The sequence below is a fragment of the Chionomys nivalis genome, chromosome 18 (genome assembly GCF_950005125.1).
Source record: "Chionomys nivalis chromosome 18, mChiNiv1.1, whole genome shotgun sequence".
Lineage (NCBI taxonomy): Eukaryota > Metazoa > Chordata > Mammalia > Rodentia > Cricetidae > Chionomys > Chionomys nivalis.
Genome location: NC_080103.1, coordinates 49,446,647 through 49,469,637, shown reverse-complemented (window position 1 = coordinate 49,469,637; position 22,991 = coordinate 49,446,647). Strand labels below are relative to the sequence as shown.

The 22,991-nt window shown below is 36.4% G+C and overlaps 1 protein-coding gene across 2 annotated transcripts in view; it reads right to left on the bottom strand.

The window, feature by feature from the left end:
* Positions 1 to 22,991, bottom strand: part of Unc5c (unc-5 netrin receptor C) — a 331,379-nt gene that overhangs the window by 122,565 nt on the left and 185,823 nt on the right. For both annotated transcript variants that reach the window (XM_057793455.1, XM_057793456.1), the window contains exon 2: positions 14,509 to 14,730. In XM_057793455.1, coding sequence (XP_057649438.1) covers positions 14,509 to 14,730 — 222 coding nt within the window. The remainder of the gene's footprint in view (positions 1 to 14,508; positions 14,731 to 22,991) is intronic.

Below are 22,991 nucleotides of genomic sequence, written 5' to 3'. Positions count from 1 at the left end.
TATGTAAATTCATCTCTGTTTGAAGTTTCCTGCTATTTAGCAGGGTTTCAAGTTTGTTGTGAAAATCTATCAGGTAGGTGAATTCTGAGAATTACCTGGAAGTATCATTTCCATTAAGACAGAAGGGACCTGGGCGTCAATAATGTTGGAGGATGCCTACTATATCACAAATGTTACTGAAAGATAGTCTACTGCTTATAAAGAAAAACACAAGTAAATCAAAATTTAAAACAAGCAGAAGTAAAGTTGAGAAGGTAAAGGGGGCCATACAAAGTCTTGTCAAAGGTTTGTGTTTTACATAAAGCTGTAGTTGGGACTTCACTGAGGAAATCTCTGTATTTTTTTTTTTTTTTTCTGGTTCAAAGGATTTACATGATCTTTCTAATGATCTGGGCCTTCAGCTCTGGGTAATGTATCCCAGTCCCCAGCTTAGTGCTCATGCAAAATTGAAACACTTTGGAGGCAGTTTAGTGGCTGGAGATGAATCTCAATGTGCAGGACTCACATAATGGCTATTTAGACTTGCTAGGAGAAGCTGAGGAAATCAGGGGAAAAAATCTATTGAACTGGAGCCATCTGGGAAGTCAACTGAGCAAGGCCACATCACAGTGTGTTTGCATTCCTATTGCGTTGCTAGCCATACACAAGGGTGCGTGTTTGTGTGTATGTGTGTGTGTGTGTGTGTATACAAACCTGGGCATGGTGTGCCTGTGTGTTCGTGCATATGGATGAGGGCAATAGGAAGTGAAGATTGATCTTTAACTGCACTGGAAATTCGATTTGGCTTTGGCAGCTACATGGGGGAAAATGTGATCATGAGAGTCTTCAGGTCTTGGTGAGGCTGAGACTGGAATAGGGCAGGGTTGGCACGGATGCTGTAGGCATGAGGAAAATGAGAGCTAAGTAGGGCCAGAATGAGCAGTTCGTTTCCTGCCTCTGGCTCAGAGTGCAGCATGGAAGATCATAGGAGCTTTGGGAATCTGATACCAAACACTAGAAGACAGTTGCCATCTGTTACAGCTGTACTTAGAAATCGAAAAAAGGCAGTGAAATAAGGAAGGCAGGTACTTTTATTTTGATGCTCCACATTCCCACTCACTGGGACCTTTGCTTGATACATACTCAGTGAATATGCTAAATGGTGTGCTCCCTCAAAAAAGAAACATCTCTGCTGGGATCCCTAGGATCCCTGAGATCCACACACTTTGGCATGTGACCTTTACAAAAGTCATCCTTAGGAGACTATTGCGACTATCCTGGGTTATCTTGGTGAACACAAAGTCCACAGCGAGTGTCCTCACATAAGACAGACACAGGGGAGAAGGGAAGGTAAAGATGGAGACAGACTGCACTGATGGGACCACCAGCTCAGGGCCACTGAGCAGCTACTAGAAGCTGGAAAGGACAAGGAACACATATTACTCTGGAGTCATTGAGGGAGGAAGTATGGATCTGCTAAGTTTCATGTTTCTATCCTGTGAGAAAGGAAACTTCAGTTGCTTGAATTCGCCACGTCTCTGTTAACTTCTGATAGTGGGTCTATTAAGCAAATATGGCAGCTAGAGGGATGCCCCATCTGTTTTCATATAGAAAGTAGCCAAAAAAAAAAAAAAAAAAAAAAAAAATTGACAGAGCAGAAACCGAGGACAAGTTGTCTGCCCCAAAGTGGATCTTTTGGTTTCGCCAGTGCCTTCAGAACGGGTAACGGGAGGCATTTTCTTAGTCTTTAACGTCATTGCACACACAGGACACCACTGTGTAGGAACATCCAGGCTGTAGTTATGAAAAGAATCATAACATTCATCCCCTGCCATCCCTAAGCTCGCCCAGCTCAGCACATTGCCCTGGCTTTTTCCACATAGTTTTTAATTCACTCCAAGTTGAGAGCCTTCTTAAGAAGGCTGCTTGCTGTCCATCAGTCTCAGCATTTAATAATGTCAGAGACAAGGGATATGGAATTGAAGAAAGCAGAGGCTGTCTCTCCCTCCTAACTCTATGCAATACTTTTATGGGTTTCACAAACATTTATTCTCACTGCAGGAAAACTCAAGCAAATGCTAGAACCTGTCTTTTCCCCCTCATTTTTATTTTCACCTATTAGTTCTTCTACACTGGCAAGTCTCTAGTAGAATCTCCGTTATTTCTCTTATTTCAGTTCCAGCACAAGTTTCCAGGTCATTCATGATTTATACTATATCCATGCCCACATCTTATGCAAAGCTTTTACAATATAATGTCTCTTGTTTGCCATTTATTGAGCTGGGTTATATGTCGGTTTCAATAGAGAATTTGAGATGAATAGGCAGAAACACAGACAGCAGGCATAGAAAAATTTTGATTCTATGTCCAATAGTATAATTAGTATGAAGGTTTGTGCCTAGGCTCAGTGCATCTTGTTATGCCGTGTTCAGTCGATATCCCTGGGAGGTCTTCTCTTTTCTGAAAGAAAATGGAAGAGCAGTAGATCGCAGAGAGACGGGTGGGGGGAAATGAGTGGGGGGACAGAGGGGAGGTCATGTTCAGAGTGTATTGTATGAGAGGAATAAACAAGCAAGCAAGCAAACAAACAAGTAAATATCATTAGGACATGGGTCAGGACATAGGTGTCTAAACTCATTCTGCCTGGTGACTGTCAAGAGCAACAAGGGTTAATAGCACTGCCCTGTTAGTGACTTCTTTCCCTTGCTTTTACTTGCTGGGAAATCTCTTCCAGAACATACTTTTATAATCAGGTTAAACCTTCAGTGAGATCAGGAGCGGACACAAGACTTTTAATATGAATTGTTTTTTCATTGCTCGCTATTATGCTCCCTGCAGACTGTGTTTGCTTTTTATGCCAACTACGCTGATACTTGGCAAATTGTAGCTCTCCTATTATATGTGCTGCCTTTGTATTTCCAAATGTGCTTTTCAGAGGATCTGGCACAAGAGGGCATTTGGACAGGCATGGGGAAACCAGCTGGCTAAGGGATGAGTTAGGATTGCTGGAAAGTTGGGGCAAAGATCAGGATATAGACCTAGTCAAGCCTTCCTCCTTCAGTCGTGGCAGTAACCACTGAGGGTGGAATTTTCTAACTAAAGCCATTTTCTATTCCCTCTTTCAAGGTTCCAGGATATCTCATGTAAGGAGAAAGAGAAACTACTGTCAGTATTTTGAACAAGTTATCGAGAAAACTGTGAGTACTAGGAATTAATGACGTAGAAACTTGGATGAATGAAAGCAATTCATCAAAAATAACAATAAGTTCAGTCAATAAATACTTTTTCTATGTGTGTCCATACCTGTGATAATATTTGTATATGCCCAGGTAGACATGTATCTGCTTTTATTCTTTAGGTACTGTCCACCTTATTTTAATAAGTCTATCACTGACCTGAGCCTTTCCCATTAGGCTGAGGATCCCCAGGGATCAACCTGCTTTTACCACTGCAGGGCTGGCATTATAAGCACATACTATCATGCATAGTGTTGCTTTACATGGCTCTTGGGGCTTCAACTAGGGTCTTCACACTTCTGTGGTAAGCAACTTATAGATGAAACCTTCTTTCCAGTCCCTAAAAAAATGAATATTAGATTTGCAGATTAGATTCTGTAAGCTTTAGCAAGCCGACTTCTTAAGGTGCAGTTATTTCTTCTGTAAGTGCCTTAAGCAGGATACTTTATCTGTTCTGTGCTCTTTCCCGTGGAAAAAAAGTACAAGAGCCCCTCCTTAAAGCCTGATTTCACCTGAAGGTTAGATTGGAAAAAAAATAAACTACAGCTTCTGACACTAGTATTATTTTCACTTTGAAGTGGGCATTTTTAAACTGGAAGGCACAGCGGATGCACGGTTACTGGGCAAATGGCAACATTGCCATAGCAACACAGTCTCTAATGTTGTTCTCAAAAGCCCTGTTTGGGTCTCAAGTAACCTAGATGAAGGATGTCCTTGGATACCTGTTTCTTATTGTAGCCTCCGGATGGGTATGAGGGGCAGGACTTTCTCTAGATTTAGGGACAAACGCACACACACACACACACACACACACACACACACACATACACACGAATATGTATGCAGTTACATATTGACATATGAACATATTATATTAAATCACATTAACCAATGCTTTTGACTTAGAGAAAAGAGAAATACTGGATGATAAAAGTCCTTGTTCTTAATTCTAATTTAAGGACAATGTTTTTATTGCTTTAAAGACTCTCAATGTACATAATTTTACAAAATTTTTGTTTTCCCCTAATAAACCACCACTCTTTAAAACTGAACTGAAGCATATCATGGTTTCTTGCCTTAACAATCATGTTTGTTTAGCATAATACATGCTATTATATTTTTCTATGTAATAAGCAATTTAGACAATAGAAATATTTTAGTTTTGCAAATGTGCTATAGTTGGGATTTGCCAGTATATACAGAGTTTATAATGTTGAAAGCATCAAAGTGATATTTTCAAATATTAGAATTATAAAAAGTGAACAAAAATAATCCCAGCATGAAGTCTAAAAAATGACAGGCACCCACTTTTGTTTGTAAATTTGGAAAACAATATGTGCAGAGGTCAGGTTTGTATGCAGCATAGGAGCTCAAGTCGTCTGCCTAGCAGGGGCCCATCTGTGAGATCAAAGGGAAGTAAAGATCAGCAGCTCCAGTCCTGGAACTCTGACTAAACTTAATCTTGTAATTGCAGCTGAGGCTATGTCAGCCACGTTAACTCGTGTTGAAGACTGATTTCAGTCAGTGAGAAATAAAGGTTAATCAACTGTAAACAGTAACTGGCAAAGAGTAGTCAGAAGCATCTAATTCAGGATAACTGGTTTTTCTCATGATTATCGCAATTATTCTCTTGTGAAGTTAACAGATTGACTCTGGGAAAACCTTCTTCTACTACATGAATCCTTATCAATTTTCTATTTTGATTTACCCAGCCCTTGGGCCAGCTTCATATTGCAAAGAAAATAAAACCCTGCTAGTTTCTGGTACTGAAATGAGTACCTCTGAGAAGGAAGTCAAATGAATAATTGACTTATATTCCAAAATCATTTATCTTCATTGGCAGGCAACTGTATATATACATAGATGTCTCTGTGCTTGCATAGGCAATATACCCATGACTCACATTTAAAAAGTCATGGAATGGGGTTGAAATACACTTTCCATTTTTATGCATCATGTACATAAAGTTAAACAAAACCCACATAAATTCATTTTAAAATGTTTGCTCTGTTAACTAGGGCAGAGTTTAAGACGATTATGGAGAATAACAAATAACATGATGTGTTTGCAGGATGTACAAAATAACTCCTAACAGAAGACGGAACTGTTTAATGTATTTGCCAAATCACCTATTCATGAAATAATATAGATAAATCCACCATCAGAAATTTGCCAAATTTCAGTGACCTAAATTTATCAGGTTATGTAGATATACTCTCCCAAAACAGATGCTTATTGACCATCGCTTGTATTTTGTGCCTCATGCTTCTAACTTCTAAAGAAAATTCTTTTGCAAATAATGAACCATAAAATCTCATTCTTATGTATCTTAAGAGATAGATAGATAGATAGATAGATGATAGGTGAAAATATACTTTTTTATTTTTCGAGACAGTGTTTCTTAGTAGCTATGGAGTCAGTCCTGGAAATTGCTCTGTAGACTAAGATGATCTCAAGCTCTGCCTCTACCTCGCAAGTGTTGGGATTAAAGGTGTGCACCAATACCACCTGGCAAAAGTATATAATTCTTACATAAATAAGATTTGTGATAAATCATGTTTTATACATCAAAATAGTTAAATATTGATGGTATCTTATAGACTAAGCTATATTTCATACAATTATGATGCAGGAGCAAATAAAAATGGAATAAGTACAAGCAAGAGAAATGATGCATCTATGAAAACTCCCTGAATAACCTTCTTTGGAGAAGGATTTTGACAGAGTCAGGAGGCAGGAAGCTGTTCTGAAGAATAAATCATTCAACATATATTTATTACCCTACATATCCAACACCAAGTAACCATGGATCTGAAACAGTAAAATTCACAGCTATTACTCTTGGTTTCCTGGACCATACTCCAGATGAAGAGGAAAGGAAAACTGGAAAAGTGCACAAGACAAGTATTGTCTCTCAGGCATTAAAAATTACTCAGAGGATAGAATTTGACGAGACTAACTTTGTGAAGTTCCATGTGACATAGTGAGTCCAAGAAGTCAAAATAATAGAAAATCTCTTACACTCAATTTAACAATGAGGCTGGAGCATGCTAAAAAGTTCCTAAGCTAAAGAAAACAACTCCCACAGTTCCTCTAAGTTGAAATCCTTATTCTAAGACATAGATTTGGAACTGAAGAGAGCACGTATAATCTATTACAATTCATACAACCACACTCACTTCCCTTTGACAACATCACAGCAGCATTTCTCCATCACCTCCCAGCGTTGCAGTAAGGGACATTCTGACTTTTACATGCTGAGATACATATACTATGGTCTATACAGATCACATCCTATTCAAGTTCCTCTTAAAGTATGCACTGAAACCCAATTTCCTAGGGAAAGGTATTAGAGTGGGGGACAGGGCATTTAGGAGGTGGTTAGGTCAACTGTGTGGCTCTCAGGAAGGAGACTGCTGTCCTTAGAAATGAAACTTGGTTAGGTACCAACCTGTGAGAAACCTGGCAATCAACACACATCCTGTCTTTCCATAATTTTATCTTGGACTTCTTAGATTTTAGTTCTGAGAAATAACTTTCAATTGTTATAAACTACGCCAACTATGGTGTTTTGTTAAAGCAGATCAAGCTGACTAACTTTATAATTTTCCCTGAAGAGGAATAGATTAGTATAGCACTTTAAAATGTTCAACTGCACTGTTTACTTATTTATTTTACAAAATAGCATCTACTAAGGTAATTCAATGAACATCTATAGGAGAAAACAGCAAGCTGTTCTATCACATAGAAGATGTGCTAGAATCTATTTTGTCGAGACTAGAGAGTTTGGTGAGGAACTGGTTAGCTAGAAGACTATAAAGTCTCTCCAGGAATATGTGATTTATGATGTAGACAAAAGAAAGGCATTCTAGATTTTAATTCTGTTTACATTTTTATTTTATTTACTGAGTGTGTATGCATTTGTCTATATGGATGCACACATGTGTATACATGATATGTGGGGAGACACGTGGCAAAAGACACACTTGGAGGTCAAAGACTAACTTTGTAGTCATTTCTCTCCACACACTTTTAAAAGGCCTAAAGGGACAGAATGCATATGGCTAGTTTTCATGGCAAATACCTTTTCTCACGAAGCAATCTTGCTGGCCCACATTGTAGACTTTTATAAAAGAACAGTCAGTTGATGCTATGATTAAGGCCTAGACTGACTGGAGATTGGACTGTTGAAGAGATAGGACAAGTCTAAAAATGTGTACACTCAAGTAATCTAATATATATATATATGTTTATACTCAGTGGGTAGAAATAAGAATTATCATAGCAGGCTTTCAGCCATGGAGAGGCACCTTCTTCAGTTTTTCTCCTTAAATAAAGGCCTGCATTGTCCTAAAAGGATCAAAGTGTCTGAATAAGTAGAAGGGGTTCAAAATTGTAGAAACTGGGAGGCAGAGGAAGAAAAATCGTTAGTTCAAGGTCAGTTAGGAATGTATACTAAGTTCTAAGCTAGCATGGACTACTTAGAGAGACCCCTTCTTAAAAATATAGAAGTACAAAAACATAAACTAATTCGGGGAGAATGAAGTACTTGATGATCTTGTTGGTTGATAAAGTAAGGAAGAAGCTAACATTACTGGTTATGGTACTAGATGAAGAGCTGAAATGCATCAAGAAATAAGACCACAAGAAGAGAAAGAACTATTTAGGACTTGGGTAGACCCAGTGTATCCTCATGAGGCTGCAGGCGAGTTTTGGAATAGAAGCAAGCTACTTTAATGTATACCCAGGTAGATATTTTCTATATTAGCTTTCTTTATTCTTGTTATTGCTCAGTGTTTGCTAATTGTCCAAAAAGATACCTTTGAAAATAACAATAAATCAAATCCCAAGCACAAGTTAGCACTATTATACTGAAGAATCACAAAGGACTGTTTACACAAAGGAATGTAATGCAAGGAAAGCAGGTGGAGGCGTGAAGAGCACACAACAGCTGCCATTCCATGACGGTGCTGGGGACCAAACACAAAGAAAGTGTCATGAGTTGGAGGGAACCTCCAAGTTCAAGCATGATGGAATCACTGCTCCATACAGCCAAGAGATAAAGGAAGCCTGTGGTGACATCCTACTTCTGTTTCCTCCACATTGTGTAATGTGGGGGAAATTAGCTTCTGAAGGGGAATGCGCCAGATAAAAGGGAAGACACAAGATGAAATAATCCCACACTTACTCGAGTAGGGTGTTATAAGAGGTTTTGATTTAATGGGAGACTCACAGATCGCAAGGAGAATAGGAATGGAATCCAGCACCTATGTGTGAGAGCACGAAGAAAAAGAGAGAGAGAGAGAGAGAGAGAGAGAGAGAGAGAGAGAGAGGGGGGGGGCAACCCGGTCCAGTCTCTCAAAGGCCATTGGCTAAAGAAGGTTCCCCATCAAGCTTCTTTCTCCTATTAAGGCTCAGTTTTTTTCATACAACTTTATTCATAAGACAAACACCCCAGAAAACATATCACATAAGATTTATTGGATGGTCAAAGAGCATAAGACATACAACATGCCAGTGTAAGGTTCACAGTAACTTTTTTGTTGCTATGTTGATCTTATAGATATTTTCAGCTAATTTGAGAATAAGTAAAGATGAAAGAAGAAAATATCAGAGATTATTAATATTTAAAAGCCATAGTGGCTTCTTAACTCCCTTGCTTCTTCATGGAAGAAAAACATTTGCTTTCACGTGGCAGATTTAGGTGCCATGGAAACAAGAGCTGAAAAGACTTCAAGTAAATAGAGAGCACTCGGCTGAGCCCAAGCTCTTCTTTAATTTTGATCAGACCAACATTTCTATGTGATTTGGGGACTGAGGAAATGGCTCAGTGGTTAAGCACACTTGATGTTTTTGCAGAGGGCTTGGGTTTGATTCTTGGCACCCATATGGCAGCTCACAGGTATTTTTAGCTCCAATTCTAGAGGATCAGATCCTTTCTTCTGGTCCACACAGGCACTACATGCAGGTGGACCCCATATATACATGCAGGGAAAGCACTCATACGCACAAAATCAACATAAATATGTATTTCAAAGTGATTTTGATGGGTATCTAGAAATATATTACTGTATCACCAGGCCAAGAATTTCTTTTTTTTTTACTGTTATTATTTATTTATTTATTTAAGATTTCTGCCTTCTCCCCGCCACCACCTCCCATTTCCCTCCCCCTCCCCCATAAAGTCCCCCTCCCTCATCATCCCTAAGAGTAATCTGGGTTCCCTGCCCTGTGGGAAGTCCAAGGACCACCCACCTCCATCCAGGTCTAGTAAGGTGAGCATCCAAACTGCCTAGGCTCCCACAAAGCCAGTACGTGCAGTAGGATCAAAAACCCATTGCCATTGTTCTTGAGTTCTCAGTAGACCTCATTGTCCATTATGTTCAGTAAGTTCGGTTTTATCCCATGCGTTTTCAGACCCAGGCCAGCTGGCCTTGGTGAGTTCCTGATAGAACATCCCCATTGTCTCAGTGTGTGGGTGCACCCCTCGCGGTCCTGAGTTCCTCTGAATATTGAATACTATAAACTACGTTTGCCTTTCCTTTGGTTTCTTAGTCAAATGAAAGAAATGTAACTTGGTTTCAATGATGAATAGCAAACAGCAAGTATCGTGAGGGTATTTAATCAGTAGACTTCATCTTGATCAATGATATGACTTTGCTAAGTGGGTGAAAATAATCATTTGCTTCACACTTTAGAGAATGAGGGACCACAGAATGACTTCAGAATTTAAGAGATATTTTGTCTGTTTGATGTTGTTTGAAACTGTGTCTTATGCTGTACCCTAGGGTGACCTTGAACTCACAAGGTATACTAGACTTGCTCTGAACTTATTGAAATCTTGCCTCAGCCTTCTGAATGCTGGATTACAGGTATAAGCCACGTCGGTGCTGTATTTCAGGTATAAGGCACTGAGTGCTGGATTGCAGGTGTAAGGCACTTAGTTGAATAGAGGGAGAATGGAACATATGAGCAAGGGTGTGGGGTCAAGATCATGATTGGAAAAACCACAGAGATGCAAGCTCACGGAAGCTCATGAACTCTAGACTAACAGCTGGGGAACCTGCAAGGGACCAAACTAGATCCTTTCAATGCGGGTGACAGTTATGTGGCATGATCGATGGGGGAGGGACCTGACAGTGTTACCAGGACATATATTGGGTACTCAGTCTTGATACAAGGTGGGAGAGACTTGATCTTGTCTCAATTTGGTATACCAAAATTTGTTGATTCCCCACTGAAGAGTGGATGGTGAGTGGAAGTAGGGGAGGTGGGAGGGCTGGAAAAGGGTAGGGAGGGGGAAGTGGTGCTAACATGTAAAATTAAAAATTAAAAAAGAGACTTCGTAAAATGTTTATTAATTTTTCAATGTGAAGTGTCTTTGCTAGAGACTTTCTTAAATGCAATTAATTATTCTTAGTTACCAGGAAATATGATCAGTACTAAATATATTTGCATATGTTGTTCCAAGGAGATATCTATAAAAATGAATGTACTTGCATTGTCTTTAGTCTGGTTTAAAGATACTAAGAACATTTCCTTGTTTTTCAATGCATTTCAATACAGTATATTTTAATATTTCTTGCTATCAAAACCCACCATGGTTCCCTCAAAATAATATTAGATTGTTAAAGTTCAGAGCTGAGAACCCAAGTTGCAGATGATTCATTTTTTTTATGGAAATACACAGGCAAAGAAAGAAAACCCACAGAGAATTCTATTCCCATTTCTCTCTTTGAGTTTTTGGTCTTAGAGTATAGCAAAGAACTCTAATATAAGAGACCAAGACATTTCAACACACTTTGTCCAGAGTGAAGAGATTTATGACAGCGGGAAGGAGATGCAATAAAGTGGCGTGGGCTGTTTAGACAGTTTCATTATTTATGATGAAAATAATATATTCACAGGGACTGAAAAAAGTCGAACAATAAAAGTCTCGCCTCATCATCCTAGATTCTGAGCTGTCAACTTCTTGGTGTGCATTTATGCAGAAGATTTCACTTTCTATAATAAAACATGTGTATCTTCGTTGTACAATGGCAATACCTACCACAGGAGTACTGTGTTCTGTGTTTTGGATTTTGTGTTCAATTTTATCTGAGAGAATTTTGCACAGCTTCACATGTGGAAAAACTTCACTTTAAAAAGACATTATAGTAATTCATTCTAAGAACGAACATAATCAAGGGCTCATGGTGGGCAGCTGGCAAACGGCAAATGTTTTTTGCCGTGACATTCAGAATTTTACTGGTAGGAAGTCCCTAGACTCATTTACTTACAGGAAGGGTATATGTATTTCAATATTCGTATTATCTTCAAACAGGCATTCTAATTTGTGCCCCAGTAAAAAAGTCTTTAATCCATGTTTTGAACTAGATAACATCTCCTTAGATGCTTACTTATAATTAGCATATTTTTCTATAATTCCATGATCAAACACTTATCCATTTTTTGGGGGTGCTGGTGCATTTTCTTAAATGTAATTTAAAAGATATTTACATAGTAACTTAGTTATCTCTTTGACTTATATTCATCAATGTTAATAAAAGTTTTTAAAAATGCTCTCTTTGGCTCTGTTTGTGATATTTTAAAATTCAATTTCATAATGGTTTCCTATAAGGCATTTTGATTTTGTGTTTTAATTTAAAAGGCTTGGCTGTCCCATTACTGAAACCTAATAACCAAGCAAAAATGGCCAAAATCATGATAGTGATGATGGTGGTGACAATGATGGTGGTGATGGTGATGTCAAGCTCTAAAATCTAGAATTTATTCTAAATAATGAAATAGAACACATGTTTTATATATCAATTTCTTTCCCTTCCAACCTCCTTCCTTATTATTCCAATGCCTGTATTAATCAACTAATATTTAACTTGTTAAAACAGTCATTATCATTCAGATAGTCCTTAGGTATTTTAGTAGTTTATTTTACCAAATTAGAACTGTTAATCTGTGTTTTGTCTTCTGTGAATATCAAGTTACTTTCCATGTCTTTTATTTTATGTTTATAAAGATTCTTCGATTGTGCTTCTATTCCAGATTTCACCCAGCTTTTGTTAGAATTTATTCTATTTAAATCATGGCAATCTTACAGAATCACTTATAAATACTAGGTCCCTCAAAATATTTGTGCCGTTTATTCAAGAACATATATACTTGTTTGTGTTTTGTTTACACAAAAATTTTGAAATGAGTAGAATTTGAAATATTTTTTTCTAAAAGCTTGGTGTGTATTTCAGTGGTGGAGCCCATGCTCAGCATGCATGAGGTCTTGGGTCTATCTCCAGTATCACAAAAACCAACCAACCCACAAACATAAAACCCTTAACTTTATAACTATACAGTATATTTTACATTGATATTCTAAGTGACATGCCTAATTATATCTGAATTTGAATTGTTTATATGCATATAGAAAAAAATGAATTATAGTATTTTAACCAGCTAATTTTGTGACTTCTCAATCTTTGTAAGTTTTCTTTGAAATTGGCTGTATTCCACGTGTACAAAATTATGCCATATGTCATAAATGATAGTTTCATCTTTCTTTATAACTTTTATGCTACTTAATGATTTATGTTATCTAAAACACTTGTTAATGCGTTGGAATGATTCACTCAGTTCCAGTTTCTGTAATGCTTCATTCAGTTCCAGTTTCTGGTTTTTTCTATATGTGCCTAGCATGGCAACATGAAGATGGCTGCTAACGTTCTTGCAATGTTTCAGATACAAATAAAGTCAACAAATTATATTGCGTTTGATTCTCTCTCTGATCTCAGGTACTGGAACTCACAAATCATTCCTTTATACTGACATATATATCCTGAATTTGAATGAAAATGTGTAATCAATTTTAGTTTGTTGTTACTTGAAAGGTAATTTTTATTGATATACATAAAATTAATTTTGTGTGTAGTACATAGAAAACCCATATTTATATAAGTGTCTCTCTCACTTTCTTGTTCTTTCTCTTCGCTACTTAGTGAAAAGTTAATGGGAGTTCTGAATATCAGAGCATTATTTTTATTTATAATCTTACTCTTTAATTACTAAAGACAGGGCTAAATATATTGTGATTCTCCTTTTTACATTTGTGATACCATGCACTCATCATTAAAAACCTTTGTATTTGAAATCTTTACAGATAAATGGGCTGAAGTCAATAAAATTTAGTTCACTTGGGATTTTTCAACATCTGGTAGAGTTATTTTCTCAGTAATTAGAGGGAGAGGTGAGTCATTTTCCTGATGTAGTCTTACACATGATTAGATATCGGTTGTTTCTATAGTCAGCAGCTTAAATTCAGTGACCATACTGATTAAATAATGACGAAAAGGTATATAGAGCTTCTGTTTGATTTCCCAACACCACTTATTATCTGTAAATCTATGTTCCACATGTTCCTTAGAGTAGCCTCCTCTCAGTCTGCTCAATAGCCTCGTCTCCATCCTAAATTACCATCTTTCCAAATGATACTATTTCTGGAGACATTCAAAAGAGTACCTGTCATGTTCTGGTCTGTACTTTTTTTCGGATTAAGCCAACACTTAGGCACAACTAGGAATTATTTACAATTATGAAAACCTGAATCTCATATATATAGACACTTGTGAAAGATAAGATGTAAAAGTCTTTTCCATTTGATCATTTAGTTTCCTTTTAGCTTGGAAATGTTGGATAATAAGCATAACATCTATAATATATACCTTAAGATCATAATATCATAGATCTAGATTTGAACATTTAAAATGCTATTCTCCCTACTGGAGATGAAAAACACTTAAGCCACAGAAGAATGGTATCTATCTTTCTAATTTAAGGGAAATATAAGAGATAACATTTACATCTTGAAAATTTCATTGATTGCTAATTTTCAAAGAATAAATTAAAATGTTACATGAAATAATATCAAATTTATATGTGGATCAACATTGGGCAGTGATGTCAACAAGCACAACAATTCCCTACTCTTGGATGTCAGGATATTTATCTTTGACTACCATTCAAGGGAAATTCAAAGTCATTATACACTAGGTCATTTAATATGAATTCACTCTATTGGTTCCCCATTTTGTATCTTACTGAATAGTCATGTATTCCAACAACAATAAAGCATTTATTCTTCATGGCTTGCTTTGCATTATATAGAATGAGAACATTAATTATTAAACCTAACTCAAAGCCTTTTGCCAAAGGATAACAACTGCATTTTCAGTGTTGCTAACTGAAGTAGAATTATGAAAACAGCATAGTGGAGTGAGTGAACCCTGTACCACAATCCCAAACTCACCGGAAGTTTCGTCTACTCTCTCATCTACTACATGGTCCTTCTGGTGAACCCACTCACTGTTGCATTTGAAGTAGATCTGGGTGGCAGGGCTTGCTTTACAGTATAGGTTCACTGGCTTGTTCTTCACAATGTAAGCTTCTTCAGGCTCAATGAGGAAGTGTGGCAATGGCTCAGGTGGGTCAGATGGAAAAGTTTCTGGTAGTTCATGAAAAAAGTCATCATCTGGTAAAGGAATATGAAAGTGGAAAAGGTCAAAATACAGCAACTTGTCTTCTAATTGCTATTTGTTTTTAAGAAAATGGTTAACATAAACTCAACCATGGGAAAAATGACGCATACTGTAAGAAGTAGTTAGCAAGCTGGGAAATGAACCTTAGTGTCTTGTCACCCACAGAAGCTAAAATATTCACAATGTAATATGTATTTCCCAGGGTTACTATTAAGAATTGAAACAAAGTACTGAAGAAATGGATCAGTGATTAAATGCAATTGCTGCTCTTCCAGAAGACATGGGTTCAATTCTCAGCATCCACATGGTGATTAATAACCTTCTGTAACTACAGTTCCTGAGAATCTGATGCTCTCTTCTGGCCTGTGATGCACACTCCATACATGGTGCACAGACACACAAGCAAGCACAGCACCATCCAAAAATAAAAAAAAATACTGAAACAAACAGAAACCACTTCTATTAGAGGTATAAGGCTTGAAGCAAACTTTAAATCCTTTGTAAATGTTTGAGAAAAAGCACTAAAATATTAATGGAAGTTCAGATTCAAATTGATCATTACTTTCAAAAGATGCATTTGACACATTCAGATGAAAATATTCACTGAGACTAAAATTGTCTACGCACTGGAAATGGGAATGAGCGTCAAGCTGGCTACTGGTGTAGCTGTGGTAAAATGTTATCCGGTATAATTTTGAAATTGTACTTCATATGTTTTATGGTATTATGTGACCATTAGAAAATAGCTTAACCTCTTCATAAACAAGTCTCATTTTTATAGTTTAGAAAATTGTCAAATGTGTTACCTCACTCTGATCTTTCAATATCACTGAATAAATCTCATCTTAAACCATTGGAGAGTTTTGTACACTTTGAAGTCTTCTTGTATTTCTTAACTTTAATTCCCCATGATTCTAAGATTCAAAAGTCATATATGTTTGTTTAATAAAGCCTAGTAATTCTTGATAACAATATAAAAGTCTTTCCATTATGTTTTTGTTACGCATGATAATTTTCTTTCTAGGAGGGGCAGAAAAGAACAAACTATAGTTAGTCCACAAATATGAAAATATTGCATGTTAAAATTCATGGGTCAAAGGTGAAAAATGTTCTTCACAAGACCACTGAAGTACTCTGTGCCATAGGACACAGATGATATGATATTGGTATTTAGAGACTGGCTGCTCAGACATTACCTTGAAACTCATTATATTATGCATTCAGTTGCTATCCCATTTTTGGGAGCTAGCCATTGGTGAAGTGGACATCTGTCCACTAAGAAATCTGGCCTGCGACTTTTTTCATCTAGGTCATGGAATAGCTTTCAAATAGTAATAACACCCAGTCATTGCCAATCTGTTTTGCAGTAAAAATTGGCTTTACTTGAATCACAGGCAAAAGTAGTTTTTGAAACTGCTTAGCCATAGAAAATGCCTGAATTGTGGAAATGACACCTGCTGTAGCTAGGCATTCTTTCTTACTTCAACTCCTTGATATACTTTCTTCCGGCAAGGCATCATTCCCAATTTTTCCACTGTAGACAAACAAAGACACACACTGCCAGTTTACTAAAGATTAACTTTGTTTATATCAATTTCAGCTCTACTAGTCAATATGCAAGACCACTCAAGACCCATCAAATAAACAGAGCCAGAAAAGCAAAGGGACAAGGGACTGAACTATTGACAGATCCGTCTGCACAAATCTGATGCCTTGAATGTCCTACCCATTCTTTCTATCATTTTCCAGAGCACTTCCTTTTATATGCGAGGATGTATTAGGCTGGTAATCAATACAGCTCTACAGCACGCCACACACAAATTCTACTGAAGTATAGCTCTTGTTTCATTATTATTCATGAAAGCAAACAAGACAGTAACTCTATTTCACTTTCTTTTCAGATTGTGTTTGCTTACACATACACGTGGAAGTGTAGCTAAAACTACACATTTACTCAAGTATGTAAAAGATAAAATGTTTCAGCTGTTTTTTTAAAGTGAAGCTTGTTCCCTTAAAAGAACTGATCATAAAGTACTAGCTTACTATACACATCTATTTTATTCAGTAATGTAGCGCAAGTATTTGTATGTTCTTATCCCATAGAAAAATTGCTAAGATACTAAAAATCAGTTATATCACCTAGTCAAAACCATGCACCTGTTTAGTCTCATTATTTTAAAGACTGAGAATATGGATTATAATGGAAGATCAGAAAAATCACATGTACATTTTCAAGCTAAAAGAAGCCCAGTGAAATGCCAGCAGGAAAAGTGATGATTTAATGAATATCTAGAACACATATGAACAAACGAATTGGGCATTTTCTTAATTTTGTGTTTTACCATAATATAATCATTACAAGTGAAAGAAATTTGCCCATGTCTTGGCATAGTATTGATTTGTTAACACTTGAAATGAAATATAATAAGAAGTCATTTCCATCATTTGAAATAACATTTTCTTCATTTGATAAAACTGGTGTTTCTATTACATATAATTATCATTTCCACAGAATACATTTCTTAGTGTTCCTCTAGAGAGTTGACTTAACAAACAATACTCTATAAGCTTAATATTTCTTATGGTGTCCATATTGGAAATTCCAATTCATAGCCTAGATGAAATCACATTAAACATTTTTTTCCTATTTCTAATACTCAGTGCAAGTACAGAAATTGTAATTGGCTAAGGAAATCCAAGACTTTGAGTTAGTAGCTACATGGAGTGTGATAAATAGGATAAAAGAAACAGGCTGAGTTGTAAGTTCTAGGTTTTATACTACCCAGTTTAAAGAAGCTGTTAATAATTTTGAAATATACAGCTAATCTTTAATACTAGAATGGAAATAACCTGAAGATGAAGACTGTATTGTGTTCATTTTAATTTTCATGTCTTGAAAATTCATTTTAACTTTCATGTTTTAAAAAACGTGTGTGTGTGTGTGTGTCTGCATGAGTTTATGTGCACACATGTGTGTATGTCCCTATGGTAGCCAGAGGGTACCATAGCTCCTGAAACTGGAGTAACAGGTGGTTGTGTGAGGCCTAATGTAGGTTCTGGGGCCTTATAATTTGTGTGGCCCAATACAGAACAAAAAAAAATGAAGGATCCTAGTTAAAATATATGAAGATTTCTGAGAGAATGGCAGAAGAACATTAAACGAGGCCTTGGTCACTGAGGCATTACAAGTCAGATTCATCAAGAATCAAATGCTACCTACAGATGAAATAAAGTGGGCAATACCCGCGCCCGACTCAGTACAGACATGACACCATTCCCCAGTGGACATTCATGCTGAAATGTATTGGGAATTTCACATATTTTTAAAGTACATTGAGTATTTTCTAGAAGACAGGGAAGTTTAGACTGAGAAACCTAGGATCTAGTAAGTTGCTTGCTGTTAATGTGTGCAATTTGTGTACATGTCCTTCCTCAGTAAGAGCACCCACGCCACATAGATGCCAATCCTTCAGGAACAACAGGCCAACTATGCTCTGAGCTGATAGATTACTTACTGATATTACAGCTTTGCTGATTTTCCTATACAATCAAACCAGCTTGCAGCTACTATTAAGGTCAGATCAAAAAATTTGAAACTATAAAAGGATGACCCAAAATTTTCATCCCACAGAGCGATCACTAATTCCATTTCCTCACTACTTCATAGCTAAAGATTTGGAGGTGATATCATGGTGACAATAGGGATAGCTTTGGACTTCAACTTATCATGGGCAATATGTTTAAATTATTCTAAATTATTACTTTTTATAAAATGTATACTTCAAGTTGAAGTTCAATGCACCAATTTGTAGAAAATGACTTAAATAAAGAAATTGTTAAATATGGTCTTATGAGTAGTTTATTGATATTAACAAAGCAAAATTATTATGGTGATTTCCCTTCTATGCAGTAAGTTCAGCTAGCCCTGACTTTTGTGGATTCAGCATTATAATTCATTTTATTTTCTAACATTTGACTTAATTTTCCTCTTTCTACCTTTACTAAATAATGGTATTCCAGTGGCAGCGCTGTTTTTGTAAATCTTAGCATTTTTGCTTCTATTATTTCATAAGGCTTTGTCTTCTTCATTTATATACAGGAGGGGAAAGCTGTGCATCATGTATTATCTTTATAGACTTTCATTCTTCCTAATTCTTGACAGGAAAATATTATGCTATGATCATCAATCTTGGAAGCTTTAGGTTGCTGGTTTTATTGCTGTATCAAGGCCTAATTTTCATCAACTCAATACATAAGTTTCTACATTTCTGAATCACAAGACTTAAACTGTTATTGCTCATAGCATAAAATATAGGACCATTATCTCTTTGTCTGAGACTTGAAGCATATTCTTCTAAAATGGAATTTGCTTCCAAAGAACTTGAGAGGATTTTAAAATGAATGACTGGAAAGCTAATTTTATCTTCATTTGGCCACCCATCCATCAGAGGGATAATGTATGATACATAATCAAAAAAGCAGCTGGAATTAACTGTTTGAATAAGACTCTAGGCTATTTTTAATATTTAGATTAAAATATCCTTTGGAAGACAAAGGCTATGGTCTATCTACATATCAAAAAATATATCATTTGATTCATCCTTTAAATTCAAATAGTTGAATCAATAATGCATTGAGTCTATTATATATTTTGGATGTACTGAATATTTCTAACTTCAAAGGAAAAACTTTTTACTTTCAAAGAAATATTTTCCAAACTGCTTCCTTCTATTACTAGACATGATACAAAGTTAACATGCTATTTGACACTCAGCTACTTCTGAACAGAAGGGCTCTCTTATGCCCCAGGTAAGTTCTCCCAATATCTGTGTTTCTTTCTATAAATACCTCTTGTTCTCTTACTCACCTCCTCTCTTCTACTGTGCACCTGAACAAAAAAATTAAAGAACTCTTTTATTCTCTTCTTCACAAAATTTACCGTTTTTTTTTTTTTGCAAAACACTTCACCTATGAAATTTGAATGATGAGGGGTTGAAGAAGGTGCATTTACGTAGAATATCAAGAGTACAAATAGACATCAGAATCTAAAGGATTTAAAATATATGCTTCTGAATAGGCTGTCTTAGTCATTTGAAACCACATTGTATACAGCAATATAAATTTGCATATACATGTATGAAGTATTGTTCATTTAAAGCTCACACAATATATACAACATATGCATTTGAATTTATTTGCATGAGATTGAGCACAACTAACCTTCAACTGAAGTACTACTCAATAGGTTTCTGAAATAGCTAATCATGGGCATACTGTTTAGTTTTAATAAAATAAAGATTCAGAATTGTATATGTTGAGCTAAGTAAATAAGGCAGAATTTTGGCTAATTTTTGTACGCTTTATCTGTCATCAGAAAGGAGGTGTTTGTATCCATGTAAGTGTGTGTATGTGTATGGAGGTGACTTTACTGTCAGGTCAAAGGATGAATAAGGAAAAGCTTTGTAGCTGATATTTGCTGACATTAGAGGTCATCACTTCTGGGAAAAATGTATAAAGGTGGATGGGAAATGTTTGTCTTTTATTTGATGTCTTTTAAAATTCATTAAAGTTGGTGCAAATAAATATTTGGTATGACCTTCGAGCTTTTGTGCAAATTAAGAGATAAACTGCATAACTCTATGTAAAAAAAATAGGGTCAGCCTAGAATAATGTTTGGATGCTTCATTAAGTTCACAAGTTTCAAAACCAACATCACTGACACCATTAAAACTTACTTCACATCCCCACTGAACCCCATATTTGACGACTATGGTATTCCCAAATATTTCACTTTGATTTACTTATTTCTAATCTCATTTCATTTTCTCTTAATTCTGCCTCAAATTTCTCCATCCCATGACTTCTGACTTTGAACTAACAGTTTACTACTGTTTTTTTTTTTTTTACTTTGTTCAAGAATTCATTATTTGATGATCATTTTCCATATGTACAGTTCTAGCTGTTGTGGCTGAGGCTATACTTTGTCTTTAAATGACATCTTACTTACAGAAATTGAAATCATATGAAAGAAGTTATTTTATGGTAATCTGAGTATATAATAGTAGTATTTTATTAGTTTTGTTATGTAAAAACCATATGTATAATTAAGTAACAATCCATTAGTACTTTACTTTCTCCTTTAAATGCTTGACTGTAGCTTATAAGAATGAATTGCTACATGTGTATGGTCAACTCCAGTGAATTATTGGAAATGCCTACCATTTTCTTACTCCCTTTTAGTTGTTAGTGCTACATGACCTACATTTTTATGGTGAACCTTAGGCAGTTGAAAATAAAGAAAAGCACAAATAAGAACTTTATAAAAATTGGGTCTGGAGAGATTGCTCAACAGTTAAGACTATTGGCTGCTCTTCGTAGGAGTCCAAGCAACCACATGGTGACATCCACTCAGCTCTAGCTCCTGTTCTACAGGATCCATTGTTCTCTTCTGACCTCCACTGCCACCAAGCAACTCACTGGTACAGACACGCATGAAGGCAAATACCCATGAACATAAAATAAATTAAAATGAATGAATAAAGTGTTTAAATAGTTTATAATAATTTTATAAAACTCTATTAATCATTGAGAGACAAATAAGAAAATATAAGCTTGGAGCTGATTTTGTTACTATTTAACTAATAAGGATTTATAGAAGTCTTCCAACAATGTGAGTAGCCATTGTTTTAATGTAGCTGCATCTCACATTCTGGTGTCCTTTCGGGAAAATTGAAGTGGTCATACTTTGTGTCAAGTGTGCCAGAATCAGATTCCCAGCTATCACATGTTAGCATATGTGTCCCTGTAAGGGTGTTTGGGATGTGATTAAGCTCATAGTTAACATGGAACAAAAAAAATTAATTGTCCAGATAATCTGAGTGTGTCTCAAGCAATCACTGAGAGGCCTTGAGGCAGAACTGATAATCCCAGGATATTCTCCATCAGTCTTTACCTAGAACAACTGAAAAATATTGGCAGGCAAAACTCAAGTCATCAAAAAGTCCAACAATTTCCAGCTGATCCCCTTCAGTAATCTAATTCCTCACAACAGGCGAGGCATCCCTTCCTCTGAATGGGACACCAAGATTAAGCTCACATTGCGGCTCCCATTTCCACAGCTCCTCCTCTGTACACATCCAGTCCCTAACAGATGGCAAGTCCATGAACAACAGTCGTGCTTATTCACTTCAAACATCTTATGTCTAGAGTGCCGGGCATAGAGTTCAAGGTTTTCCTCTCCTTTCGATTTGTAGTTATTCCTAAGGAAATTCCACAGGACAACACAGAAATGTATAGGAATTATTTACTAAACGAATATCATGGGAGTGAGGATATATGTATCAAAAGGTATCTCTGTGTGTCTGTATGTGTGTGGTGTGTGTGTACACACACTGAGGGCATGAAGTATGCATTTATTAATATGTATATGTTCATGTGGATGTGCATTCACATGTGGGAATAGAAAACAGAAGATGTTGGGTATACTTCATCACCTTCCACTGGTTTTGAGGCAGGATCTTCCAGTGAACCTGAAGCTCATAGCTTTGACGGGGTTGGCTAACTACTGAGCTTCAGGGATCTGCCAGTCTCTGCTGCTGCTAACTCTGGGATTAAGGCACATCTGTGTATGTGTGTATGTATGGTGTGTGTCCATGAGATTTGAATTCAGCCCTTCATACTTTACTGACTGAGCTGTTAATAGCCTCAGCTTGCAAAGGCATAACTCAAATGTTTATAAGTACAAATATAATTCCAATATATAAAATCTTATCTTGTATCCAAATTTTAATACCATCTATCAGGAGCTGTACCTAGTTTTGGACTAAGTGAATTCTTCCATGAAATGTTGAAGGTTAAGTCCAACATGGTGTGAGTGGGAAATTTTACAGTATATCTGACTTTATTGTCTTCATCTAGTGTGTGCGCAACACACTGAAGTATCACATCATTCTTCCCATTTATAAGCCTCTTCTTCCTTGGGGACTTTGCGCTCACACTATATCGCTTCCTTTCCTATGTCTTTGACCTTCCACTTTCTCCTTTGCTTCTTAAATACAGCCAGATAGTCTCAAACTTTGTCCTCTAGTCTCTCCCTCGGGCATCTCATCACACCAGTGGCTGCAATTATCAGATCGTGTCACATACATAACCTTCCCCTCCATTCCCTTTCCTTAAAACCCCCGATGCCTTTGTATTGACTGAAAATGAAATCAGAATCTTATCCAGGCCAAGAAGGACCTGCCTGATCTGATTG